Source organism: Passer montanus, unplaced genomic scaffold (genome assembly GCF_014805655.1).
Source record: "Passer montanus isolate IOZ18808 unplaced genomic scaffold, ASM1480565v1 scaffold23, whole genome shotgun sequence".
NCBI classification, from domain to species: domain Eukaryota; kingdom Metazoa; phylum Chordata; class Aves; order Passeriformes; family Passeridae; genus Passer; species Passer montanus.
The window spans coordinates 3882427-3896003 of record NW_024366926.1 but is presented as its reverse complement, the minus strand read 5'-3'; the positions used below and the strand labels follow the sequence as shown (position 1 = coordinate 3896003).

General features: G+C 41.1%; 1 protein-coding gene across 6 annotated transcripts in view; it reads left to right on the top strand.

The window, feature by feature from the left end:
* Nucleotides 1–13577, top strand: part of FAM13A (family with sequence similarity 13 member A) — a 117865-nt gene that overhangs the window by 42809 nt on the left and 61479 nt on the right. For all 6 annotated transcript variants that reach the window (XM_039710446.1, XM_039710441.1, XM_039710445.1 and 3 more), the window contains exon 6: nt 2331–2494. In XM_039710446.1, coding sequence (XP_039566380.1) covers nt 2331–2494 — 164 coding nt within the window. The remainder of the gene's footprint in view (nt 1–2330; nt 2495–13577) is intronic.

Sequence of the window (13577 nt, the reverse complement as noted above, 5' to 3'; positions counted from 1 at the left end):
TGTTTAGCCTGAAGAAAAAGAAGTTGAGGGGTGATATTGTTCTCTACACATACTTGAAAGGAGGTTGTAGCCACTTGGGTTCTGGTCTCTTCTTCAGTGCCTCCAGACCCCAGGCCCTGCTGCCTCCTGTTGTGATTCTCCTGTTGTGTAGCACTGCCATTGTGTAGGTCCCTGTCTGCCCTCCTCCCCGCAGACATGAAATCACTGCTCTGCTGCTGTTTTGTAGCAGCTGAGAGGCAGTGCCCATGGGTTCTGGTCTCTTCTTCAGTGCCTCCAGACCCCAGGCCCTGCTGCCTCCTGTTGTGATTCTCCTGTTGTGTAGCACTGCCATTGTGTAGGTCCCTGTCTGCCCTCCTCTCTCCCCGCAGACATGAAATCACTGCTCTGCTGCTGTTTTGTAGCAGCTGAGAGGCAGAGAGGAAACTGTGCTGTGTGCCCAGTTTCCATGGTGGCAACAGCCAGAGGCTGCTGCAGTTGATGGGCTAACAGAGCCAGCAGTGGTCCAAAGGTGAGATCCTGACTTCAGGCAAAATGCCCATTGACATCAGCAGAGTCAGAATCTTACTCAGAGCAAGCAGTCCAGAGGCTGAAACTGGGAAGCTCTCTTAATATATCTCTCTGATTTCTCTTTGCACTGATACGTATTTTACTTTTCATCTTATTGTCTACAAGCTCAGTAAGAAACAACCTTTTGTCCCATGAAACTTTTCAGCATGCACAAAGCATTTGAAAGCAACTGTGAGTGGAACAAAGAACTAGAAACAGAAGTAAAATTAATTTTACAAAAAAATCTTAGGGTAAGCCAGGTATGAAAACAAGTTCAGAAATTCTGATTTACTGTCCAGAAGATTTGTGACAACTACAGCAGGCAGCAGAACTGAGAAACAAATGGATAATTAAAGTCATTAGGAGGCAGCAGCATTATTTCTTTAGAGAAAAAATTGGTACAGAAGAGCCTGTGAGCATGTACATAGGTATAGTCAGTATAATGCACTTGAATTTTCAAAATGTTTTAATGAGATTGCTTCTTTAGAAACTGTTGACAAAGATCATACTTCCTTGTGATCAGAAGGAAAAACTTTTTATGGATTAATAACTGGAAAGCAATAAAAAGATGATTGGTTTAGTGGTGGAGAAAGGTTTTCTGAGAAGTCCTTTAATGATCTTTGTTGTAAACTGTGCTATTTGACTGCTTCCATAATAACCTAGAAATTACTCAATGCTAATAGAAAAGTATTCAAGGCAGGAAAAACTAAAAGCTACAAGGACTTTCAGAAGGCTTCTAATTTACTCTGTATTGGGTAAAAAACTGATTAGTTGAGTTTCCATTACTATGTGTTAACTATGTCCACAGAACTCCACAGATTATATAAATGTGTATACTGATGAGCTCCAAATTAAGCAATCATGAAAGCAAATCAGAAGTTAGATTTTCATGAGAAGCCACCACTAAATCTGCCTTCATATATAATGCCACATGCAGTTCTGATGACATTTTAGAAAGGACTTCATAGTAGGTGAAAAGGTGTAGAGAAAAGCAACAAAAATGGTCAAACACATGAGTATGACTTCTGTAAAATGAGAGACTAAACAAACTAATATTTTTCTGTCTGATTAGAGACCTCTACTGGAGTAAAGTCAGGATTGGTATGGGGAAGGTGGTTAGGGAACAGTTACTGGCAAATTCTCATAATTCAAAACCAAGGGAAAGATTATGTCACCATACCTAAAATAGAAGTATGTTTAATCAATTTTAATCAATGTGTAACAATGTTGCAAAACTCCCAGCCATTGGATCTTGCAAAGGCTAAAACCAGAAGTGAACTCAAGAGCAAACTGAACATAATCACAAAGGTTAGGTTCAATCTTTGCTGTTAAAATGAGGGGCAAACTTGCTCTTCTCTCCTAAGCATTATTAGGGCACATGTTGATATCAATTGTCATTGAAAGGTGGGAAGGGAGTTGAGAAAAGCTATAATAATTGCTGTTAGTATCTGTTTCTCCAGTAGTGTCAAGAAGCAAATTCAATGCAAACTTTTTTAGTCTGTCTTCTGCTGTGATACAGAAAATAAGTATTTATTTTGCTTACCTTTCTTTTCTTTTTTTTATTCTTGCCCCTGTTCTTTCAATAGACACACCTTTATTTTTCTTTAAATAGTCTTTATCAAGCTGAGTGTTTGATTTATATGTATTTTGTAATACTATTTTGCACCTTGTCACCTTTGCTGTTTGTACACCGGTACAGAATGTCTTTCAGTTACAGATTATGTGAAAGGGCTGTTCTGGCCTTTCTTTTCACATTTCGATTTTCTCTCTGCTTGCTTCTGTAGATGACCAAACCCCAAACAGAACGATCCAGCCACATGTGCCTACTGCCACAACCAGGCCAGTCAGATGGAATACCTCAAGTCAGCCTCCCAGTAACAGACAGTGGGAAGGAGATGGACTTAGCAGATGAAGTCTCCTTTGTTAACAATGATGTGTTTTTCTCCAGGTTAGTGGTTTTTGGTTTTGGTTTTTTTTTGGTTTGTTTTTTTTTTTTCTTCTCTGTGTTTTTCTCTTTGTTCATTTTGTACCTGAGTCTCTGGCTCTGGGTATTTTGAACACTTAAACAGAATACTGGGGTGTAAGATAAATTAATGTGCCTTTTCTGGTTGTGTGCTGTGTGCTTTGGTTTGCCTATCCAACATAAAATTTCAAGCATATGAAGGTAGCCTGCTTGGTGAAGGAATACAGGTGGACAGTTCTGATCTACAGTCAGGCAATAGAAATTACACGAAGCGCAGGATGCAACCAAAATGTGTCTCTTGAATAATCAGGTGTATTTGATCTGCCCAGTTTAAGTCTTAACAGATGGCTGACTTTATTCTTACTATTAAATCCAAAATGGAAGGGGCTTTTATAGGTTTTTCTCTTTCTGGCAAAAATTGTGCTACTGGTAGTACTATTTCATTCAGACAAGAATAGAAGAGTATGTGTAGAGTATCTACACGAGTATCTTTGTGAATTTATCTATGAGAGTCTATCGGTGTAAAGCATCTGTAAAAGTATCTCTCTAAAAGAGTATTTTGAATTTTGATTGCTGGCAGATTGTCTCTTAGGTGAACAGGTAGCGGGCATTTTGCTTTCTTGTAAAGTCCTTCCCTGCACATTAGGCTGAACCAGGATACTGAATTGAGTCTGCCATTCTCTCTCCTCTTGTGTCTAGTGCAGCACATGAGGGATTCAGGTTACTGTGGGAAATTGCAGTGTGCTACTGGAATAGGGAATTGGGCTGCTGTGGGAAATAGTGCTATTCACATGTCATGGAACAGAACACTGCAGTGTCCCAGCACACCAACCAGGAACACAAAGCAGAGGCAGTGCTGCCAGACACGTAACTGAGTGACTTCACTGTGTAAGCAGGAGATGTGTGCTATTCTCAGCACCAGAGCAGACAGTTTATGAGACAAGTTAGCAAATTATGCACTAACACTAGATTTTGGTTCATAGTAATGGTGGTGAGGCATAGATGTTGAATTTGGTTTCTAGCCCTTGGCAGGCACACATGCTCTTTAACTCTTAGCTATGTTAGCTGTGTGTTTCACTCTCCCCAAGCTTCCCCAAAAACTCCTGCAGCCAGAACACATCAAGTTTATTCACATGGCTTCATTAATCCAGCTGCTTTTGACTGAGATTAGTTAGAAATTAATGATCAGAGCAGGTCAGTTGGCAAATTGGAGAAGGCAATACAGTTCTAGCAGCTAGACAGGGCCAGGCAGGTGGGGCTGTGGCAGAAGTTCCAGCCTCTGGTGTTGACTTGCTGGAGGCTGGCAGAGAGTGTGCCTGTACTCTGCTATGTGCTCCCAGGTGGAAAGGGAAATGAAGTTCCCAAGGGTTGAAATAAAGAACTGGCAGATCTCATGGCTGGGAAGGTGTGTGTGACTGATGTACTTCATGAGGTGCCCCAACAAGCTGCCTTTCTTTCAGGAGAATAGTTCCCAAACAAAGTAATTATTTGCTGTAGGGAATCCTGCTTTCCTGTCAATGTGTAATTTTTAGAAGAGTATTGCTGAAACGTGGGACAGTTGGACCAGTGCTGGCACAGGACATTAAGCACCAAATGAAATGTGTTTGTAACTCGCAGAAGCCTGATCGTCATGCTTGGGCCTTGGATTAAAAGATGTCTGCATCTCTGATTTTATATGGGAAATTAATTAACTCTAGAAATTAATTCTCTTGTAATCCCATTTTGTTGAAGAATCCCCTAGTTTCCTGTCCCCTCACACTTCTGTACATATTTACCTAATTGCATTGAATATCTATGCTGCCATTTGCTTCTGGTACTTTTTTGTCAGTGATCTAGTGCTGGTGCTGAAAGAGGAGTAGGTAGTGTTTGCTCTTTTCTTCCCATCTTCAGGCTGGCAAGTTGTTGGGCAGGATGGGATGGAGAGAAGGAGCAGGGGAAGAGCAGAAAGAGGTATCTAGCAGAGCTAGCATGCTTGGCGGACACCTGTCTGTGCAACGGGCACAAACCTTGATTCCCTGGCATCAGTGTAGTGTTCTGATATATCAGGAGTGGTTTTAAACGTGCCTTTGGCAGCCTTGTGCCACTGCCATACAATTGGAGCCTACAATGAAGTATTACCTGGTGTTACTTCAGTGCAAGGCTATTATTAGGAGCTTTCACCTTTTTCAGCAGGAGGACTCTGGCATCTGACCTAGATTACAAAGTGCTTTGCAAACACACTGCTATTCTTGTTGGGGGGTTTGGTGTCACACAGTACCAACAGTTCTAAAATAAATGTTATCACTAATTATGTGTAATTACTAGATAAGTTTTAGTGAAACTACTGTATCTGCTCAACTCTGATATGATCTTTGTTAGAAAAGAATAAAGGTTGTTTTTGGCAGTCATAATCATTTGCTGTTTCATGAAAACACCTGTGGTTTGTTCCCTTTGCGTGCTCAGATACCATGATATGGGTGGATTAGAAGAGGATGAAGAACATAGAGCAGTAGATGCAGAATTCTACTTTTAGCAGCTTTACAAGTGTAACAGTGAAGAAGTAACCACGCACATGACACCCCTAAGGCTCCCTCCAGCAAGGATTGCAGTCTTCAATAAATGTTCCATCAGTTTCATGGGAGAAACTAAGAGACTTCTGGTTGATTAGTGATTTTTAATACTACTTAAAATGTCTCTTAATATGTGTCTTCATACAGTTGTCCTTAAAATGAAGATCCACATATTAAGTAACAACTACAGTTGTGACTATATCTTCTATAATGACTTAACATTTTTTAAAAATACTGAAAGCCATGTTATGCCTCCTTACAGGTATGATATTCCTCATTGCAGGAATGTTTTGAAGATGCTGCTGTCATCTGAAATATGCAATACATCAGCTGCAGTCAAAACTTTGCAGAGCATAAAATCTCTATCACCTTCTGTTCAGAACAGTTATCTTAAGAAAATGTTATAAGTTATTTCTTTTCTTCTGAACAAAATAGATACCTGCAGTCCCCACTAGCACAACATGTATGTGTTGTTTTGAAAATTGTCTCATTATTATAGCTGTATGCCAAGGGCAAACTGCTAATCATGCAGCAGCAGAAAAGCATACCTGTATGCAGCTCTTGGGTAAATTCAAAAACAGTGGAGAAGGAAAGAGAGAAAGGAAGAACGTAGGAAAGGGGCAGGAGAGACTGGTCCTCTGAAAAAATTATTTAAGTCTTTAGGCAGTATGCAACCTGTTGTTTACTTCTATGAGTCTCATCTCATTTTTGGAAGAGTTCCTGTGCAGAACTTCAGGGCCAAACCTCCAGAGCCTGGGAACCACACACGTCCTTTGTCTTTACCTGGGTGGGAGCCACAAGACATACACTGCAGACTCAGGAGCAGGGGAAGGCAACAACTTTTGGAATGGAGAGTGGGCTGAAGGGAATGGGCCACCCTGGGGCCTTACCAGACCTTCAGTGAGAAGGGTCTGGAGTGGTCCTGGAGCTCTGTGAAGCTGAGAGTCCCTGTTTGGGTCGCTCTTTCTTTCTCTATCTAGAAGGAAAAAGTCTAGTCAAAGCTCCGGTTCACACATAAGTGCAGTAGGAAATGGCATGATTTTGAATATGTTTAGCGGTACTAAAACTTCAAATAACTGCTTCAAATAATAGATTCAAATGGCTTTTACTTCAGGGTTAGCTATATTAAGGCTTACATGGATACAAAGGTAGGAAGGCCTCTTGCAAGCTATTCTCTCGCCTTCTGTGCTAAACGTTGTATACAAGCAAAGAAAAGAGAGAGCCTTCAGGAAGGTGGGAAAATGCTTCCTGTAGTCAAAATGTGAAGCAAGGGATGGAGGATAGTGAGCATAAATGTCTTTCCTGATACTGGCTCAGAGGTGCAAGCTGTCTGCAGACTTTGGTTGATGCTGTGCTGGATCTTTTGTCCAGGAAAGGGCGTTGAAATATGCTTTTCTCTTGTATGTGTGTTCTAGCACTTGCTAGAGCTGCATTGCTTTGCGCTCCTGGGACTGTTTTGAAGAGGGATCCCTCAGTGGGAGAGCATCCTGCTGTTAGTAGTGCCGTTAGGCTCTGTACATGGAAATAAAAGGAGCGAGCAGAGTACCCATCCTTGCCTAGTAATGGTTGGGTGCTGGGGAGTGGGTGCCATGTATGGCAGACAGACTTTATGAAGAGCACTGTGCAGCTCCTCAGAGCCACAGCTTAGAGCAGCCACAGCAGTTGTTCAGTAAGCCAGCCTTCTGTATTTGTAGCCACATCTTTGTGTGCCAGAGATCACAAATTCCTGTTTGTGACTGCCATCACAGCTGCAATGAGATTTGCCAGCACAGATAATGCTGTGCTGGCTTTCTAACACGTGCATGTTTTCAAAGAGAAGGTTTGTTTACATCAACCTTTTGTTCACAAAAATACTTATATCTGGCCTGTGTCCTGAAAATAAAGGAAACACATGCCTAGTAGCGTGGTAGCATCCCTAAAATAAAGGGTTGGTTAATGTACCCCGCTGTGCCTTCTTCTTAATGACACTGTATTTTCACTGCTAGTTATTGAGGTATGAAAACATACATATATTTGTACACTGAGAAGTTTGTGCTTACTGTAAACACTTTCCCTATTTATTGGCTTTCCTCTTAGCAGCTGAGGTTTAAAACCGAGGCAAGCCAAAACTTATCATTATTCTCTGGCATGTGATAAGAATTGGCCTGTTCTTGCCAGAACAAATCAAACAGGGGGGCTAGTGTTGTTTGCTTAGCTGACTATTTTTGTTTAGGTTTGGGGTTTTTTGTTTTTGAAGTCTGTCATGCCAGTACATTCAGTCCCCATCAAAAGTAATAATTTGCCTTACCACTGAGGAGCCTTGCTGCCTGGTTTACATAAGGGATTGCAGCCAGGCAGCAGACAGGGCTGCCCTGATTCTTCAAGAAAACGATTCAAGAAAGGGGTAAAGGTCTGGAATGTTGGTAGGGAGGTGGTAAGCACAGTTGCCTTCTGCATCATTCAGCATGCAGCAGCCTCTGGCAGGCCCTGTTCTGATCCCTCAGAGAAAACACTTTATGTAAAGTGTTGTTGCTTTTTGCCACTTTCTCTCTTTAGGTTGTGTTGAGTTAGTTTTTCCAAGCTGACTCATTTAACTTTGCAAGTACATTTGTCTCCACCCTCCTATGCAATCAATTCCCTTCTTTCTTGCATTGTGGGATGCTGGCAGCAGGAACTGCCTTACATAATGAGTTGTTAAGAAAAGCATTTAGTTTTCTAAAAACACAGTCACAAAGACATGTGATTTCTGTGTCTCTCCAAGGCAGGTGACTGTGAATGGAAAATCAGGGTGTGGTCTGAGCTCTTCCTGGGTTCTTCTCTCCTGTCTATTGCCCAGATGTAATAACAGTTACAGACCCATGTAATTATGTAGATTTTTTCCATGCAAGTCACCTGGGTGGATTTCAGTGTACTTTTCCAAGCATTTGACCTTTCTCTTCCACCCTGCACAAGTTACTCCTTTAAATTAGGCTTTATCCATCACACTATTCTAACTTTCCTTTATAATTCTAGCCATTTTATCTTTGTCTCTCTTTGCAAGATTTACATGGTGACAAATTATGGCTTGTGGGATGGAGAATATTTTGAATCTGATGCCCTGACTTCTGCCACAGAAATGGAGGTTCATCTTGTAAGCAAGAAGAGGCATGTATGAAACAAAGATCCGGTGACTATTTGAGTAGAAGACACATATGCACTTTTATTGTCATAATGTGCATATGGAAACAAAAGTTCTTCTTTTGGTCCATGAGCCAAATATATTAGCTTTTCCTGTTTCCTGGGACAGCATCCAGCAGCCTTAGAAATCAGAAAGAGACTACTGTAAATTCACAGTAATTGAGTAACAAAGCTGGAAAAAAAATACTCCCTTTCTGTACCTCAGGCATTGCTCTCTCGGTTAGGATTCTTTATTTTGTTGTCTGCTTTTGCTGTGAGGAGGAAGTCCCTACATCTCATGAAGCTGATGGCTTTCTGATACCAACTGGGTCACATAATAGAATTGCTGAGCAAATAAAGGACAAACATCTGTATGATTTTTAAGTAATTTTTAAACAAAAGGATATGTGACTGTTAGAACACAAAGTGAATCATAAGGAGTTTAGGCTAACCTTGGAAATCTTTGTGCTTTTAATATTCATGTGTATATAAACCAAGACACCCATCACTAACCCTTGTTTCAAGCAAGTAGAGAAGAAACAAAGCCTCTGCACTGTGACTTATTTTTACTTCAATAAGTAAAAATCTTGTCACTCTCCTGTCACTTCCTTAGGCTGAAGACTCTGCTGAAGAGTCTGGTCCGTTGTTCCCAAGGGGAGGTTCAGCACAGAGTGCTTTTTTTCCGTTAGCTTTGCAGAGCCAGCAGTTTTTCACCACCTGAGGCTGTGAGGTATTCCTTCCCCTGTGGCTCTCCAGGGGGGACCTGGGCTGTGTCCTGCAGGCAGTCCCCACAGGAAGATCAGCAGGCAGAGGTCACTGGGTTCTCAGTCAGGTTTGTTTGCTGCTGCAGTTTCCCGGTTCAGCTGGGAGAGCTGCGCGTTTGGACGTTGTGTTCAGCACGTTGCAGCGTAGGCTGCTGGGCTCAGTGTGACTTCCTATGACACACAAGTGTATTTTTATTCAAAGTGGTCAGCTGGCTGTCTAATAAGAAGAGGCTGAGCATGGCACAGCAGAGTTGTCACTCACTGCTGCTGTCACTTTGCTTGCATCAGTTTGGCTCCGAGCTGTTGCAGTGTTGTAAAATCCTTCTCTTTCATGGTCAGTGGCCATGAGAGATTTCCCCTCATTTTACCTGTTGTGAGGAGTATGATCCCAAGCTGACTGCTTATCTACAAATTGCACTTCTCACATTGGCTCAGTGCCTTTCTCCTGGCCGGAGAGGGTTGCAGTTAGGAAGTGTGAAGACAGTTCTGTTCCTGTACCACAGCTTTTCTTTTCATTGTGCACCTGCTGAAGTAGTGTGTTTGTGCTAGGGATGCCTGCAAATAGAGGCCACTAGGTAGTTGCAAAGAAAAACCAAAAACTGCTTGGTTGTTAATGACTTCTAGTTGTTAAGACTTTGACAGGACTCCTGGAAACAAAAGATTGCACCACCAATTCCTCAGGTCCTTTCACAGTCTCTGTGCATTCAGAAAGTTTTGAGTACCATAGGGAAGGATTAATATCTAATAAAATAACATTTTTTTTTGTTCTGCATTATAGTTAGGAACTATCTAGCCACTGTAAAATGATTGGGAACACTACGAACACTACAATATATTTTATAAAATGTATAGATGTTTCCTTCAAAAAATCCCATTCTGAAACTTCAGAAAGTGTCAAATTGAAAAAAAAAATCAAGTGACCACTGTTCTAACAGGCATATTGAGCAAGACAGAAAAAAAATTCCTCTAAAATCTTGTTAGCTTTTGCTGGATGTATGCTCCTTGAGTAGAAAAATATGTTCTTTTCCCAAGACTCTGAGAGGTGGTTGGGAAGTTGAAAACTTACAGACTTTACCCACGTTGTTCTGAATGTTCCTGATAATGAATTCGTATGCTGAACTTGTTTTCCTGCAGTATCCACTTGTGCCAGTCCTGACAGGAATGTCCTGCAGTGGGACAGAAGGGTGTTTGCACAGCCTGGACACGTAGAGAGCAGCTAGGCTCAAAGCTGATGTTGCAAATGAGGGGCACAGCAGTGAGCTGTGCTGATTAAGCCCTCTGCATCTCTGTATCTGGCTGTGCATAAACAACCATTTGTTGTTTCTTGCTGTACACACAGCTGGGCACAGGAAGAAGCCCCAAGGCTGACCTGAGAGGGCTGTGTTCTGCTCAAATTCAGTCTGGTTTTAATGGATCTGGTCAGAGTTGCCTTTTAGTAAGATGTCCCTTGCTTCTGTGGCAGATGCATCTTGCAGCTGTAGCCAGAGAGCTGGAGTTATTCTCACCCAGCTCACTCTTGTTTCAGCACTTTCCAGCCAGAGTCCATCTCTCCTGCCGAGTCATCTTTTTCCCACCAGCTCTCCCAGGAGCCAGGCTGGCCACTGGGGCACTGGTGCAAAGGGAGGACTCCTTTCAGTCACTTTGTCAGCTGGAGAAGAGAAGCTATTCCTGGAGGGTTTTTTCTGGAGGGTGACTCTGCCAGACTGCCTCCTTTGCCAACACGGACAGCAGTTTATCTTTCAGTGAAGTAAAAAGCCACATGCAGCAAACATAAATGGTATGGCCTGTTCCTCTGCTTTCCTCAGCCCCTTCCCATATCCTTGGGGGTTTTTTTTGTGTGGACTACAAGCATTTCACTTGAAGGTGCTTCAGGAAGCAGGGAACATGAAGGGTGCAGAGGTATGGAATCAAAGGATAGTAATTTTGTGGAGGATTGGAAGGATGTTTTTGGAAGATGGGAAAGTGTAAAACAGTGATATTTTTGGTAGGTAACATAAATCATGGAGAGAGCACCATGGACTCACTTAAATTTTTTAAAACTTTTTTGCTAACAAATGAATGCTTGTTCTTCATCATTTTCAGTGACATTTTTATTGGTCTGAAACATCTGGATTTTTAAAAAGCTTTTGTGCAAACAGTTTTATAGAAATAACAATTTAGTGTTTTAAAGAAATTACAATTTAGAAGAGTGGGAGAAATTTCACTGGACAGTAAAATTTAGGAATTTCATTAGATTAGCAGAGTTTTGGAGAAAGCCTGCTTTGAAAATAACTTGTGCCAGACTGGACTCCTCCTTGTTTGCTTGCTTTCCCGTGCTCTGGCACTTGCACTAACTGGTGCAAATGAAGAACCTAGTGACCTTGTCACTCAGCATGCTTTACCCTGTTCCCACAGCAGATTAGCTGGCACAACCATTCATCACTTGTTGCTTTCCCAGGAAACCCTTTAGGAACCTACTCCCAATCCTCCCCCTGCTCCAGGATGGAGGCCAAGAAATAATTTCTGGGCTATCCCATGGGGTGAGAGTCCTCTGGAACAAGTTAAAGCAGCGAGCAAGCGGGTGTGGCAGTGCTTGCAAAGGACACTGCTGTTTCATGAAGGGAAGCCACAGCAGCAAATCCAGGTCTCCAGGGAGCATGCGGTGTCCCTTGCAACGAGAAATGAACTTTTGTGCTTGTCTGTTGGGTGAGATCAGGAGTGCTGAGAACCTGAAGCTCTGAGAAGCTTTCAGTTTGGTCCATGCTTTTCTCTTGTCCTTGCAAGTTTCAAGAACAGTTCTGGAATGTTTCCTCCTTAACAGATTTTAAGTAGTTTAAAAGGTAATTTGGCCTCTGAGTTGCAGGAGGGAACAGAAAAGCTACTGTGCAAAACCCAGTATATTCTCCACAGATATGCCAACAAGGCTTGTATTTCTATGCCAGTGCAAAAAACAAAAGGGATAAAATGAAGTCAGCTGAGAGCAACCTGCTCCTCTTTTGGACAAGAGGAGTATCAGTTGCAAAAACAAGAAAGAAAATTCTGCAAATGCCATCTACACTGTTTGCATAAGGCTTGGTGCTCCTAAACAGAGGCAACTGAAATTTGTAAGAACATTAAAAATTCGCTATAATTATTGATTAATTTCATCAGTAGTTAATTATTCTCACCACTTTTAAATGCCTTAATTTCTAGCTATAATTTTCAGTCTTTGACTTCCAACCATTGAGTCTTCATCAGTTTGTGAGTACTAAGTCAAGTATTAATGTGTCCTGCATGCATTAATGATTTTCTTTTAAAAGCACTAAATGTGTGGGTTTAGTTTTTGTGTGAACTTCATGGGCTGTCTCTTAGCACTCTTCAGTTTTTCACAACTTGCTTGGGAATGGGAATTCTTGAACTGATTAAAGTCTTTTGTAGCAACCAAAACCTGGCAGGAAATACAAACATAATACACCTTTTCAATGTAATAGCCATGTTGATGTCTCTGAGGATGATGATGATAAATCTTCAGACACACAGTCCCACTGGGTTTGTAAGCATGATGTTGTACCCCCATCTTGCACATAGTTCCCAAATTTTGGAAGTTTTAATGCTGGCTTGCACACAACATACATAAAAACCACCAGTATACATAAAAATATACCAGTATACGTACATAAAAATAACCACCAGTATAATTTTACATTTACTTACAAATCATTGAAACATCATTAAGTGAAACACGGCTGAGCACTAGCTTTACAAAGTCACCGTTACTACTTTTGAACCTTTCTGAGGATTCCCCTTTCACCTAAATTATTCACCTAAATTATGTTTTTAACATGTTTAACATGTTTGTCTTTCTTCCTGTTTTTCCCCTTTTGGAGGAGACCTTTTTTATTGTCTGTCTTCTTTGTTTGGACTTGAAGTGCCACAGTTTCCAAGTACAGTTTCTATTTGCATGTGACTTGCTTATTTCATATGTGCACACAAGTCTTCTGGCTTGCAGGAGATTTTCCAGGGCATTTATCATTTATAATGGCAGATGTTCATATGCATAGATACTTTAAAGAGGAAAATGTGTCTGTTAATGTAAGTATGTGTACATAAATAATGGAATTTTTTACTTTTGTATTGGTAGTATTTTGAAAAGTACATTCTGTAATTTTCAGTCTGGCAATACCTTTCCTTTGCATTTCATTTTTCTGCCAGAGGGAAAATATTGCATAACTTAGTGAACGTTGTGGGAATAAATTGATGGTATTGAGTAGCATCCTAAAAGCCCTCAGATTTTGTCAAACCAGGAAAGTTTGCCTTTCTTTTCTTTTTTTTTTTTTAATTTTTGAATAAATACTGATTTATATATGACTGTGCAGTGAAGCAAGGGATAACTGTTCTTCAGGAGGCAGACACAGCAATATCCTCATAAAATCCATTATTTAGATCACATATCTTGTATCCTCTGGTGCTGCTCACAGATCCTCTTCTCTTGTTGCTTTATATGCTGAGAAAATTACTTGGTGTGCAGCAAAGTATGAAAAGGAAAGAAAGAGGAGAAAGCACTTCTGTAATGATGATTGACAGGAGACTTCCTTTCCAAACGTGCAGTTGTTCTTTAAACTTTGATGGGGAAAAGTGATTATTCATATTTAGTTCCAGCCA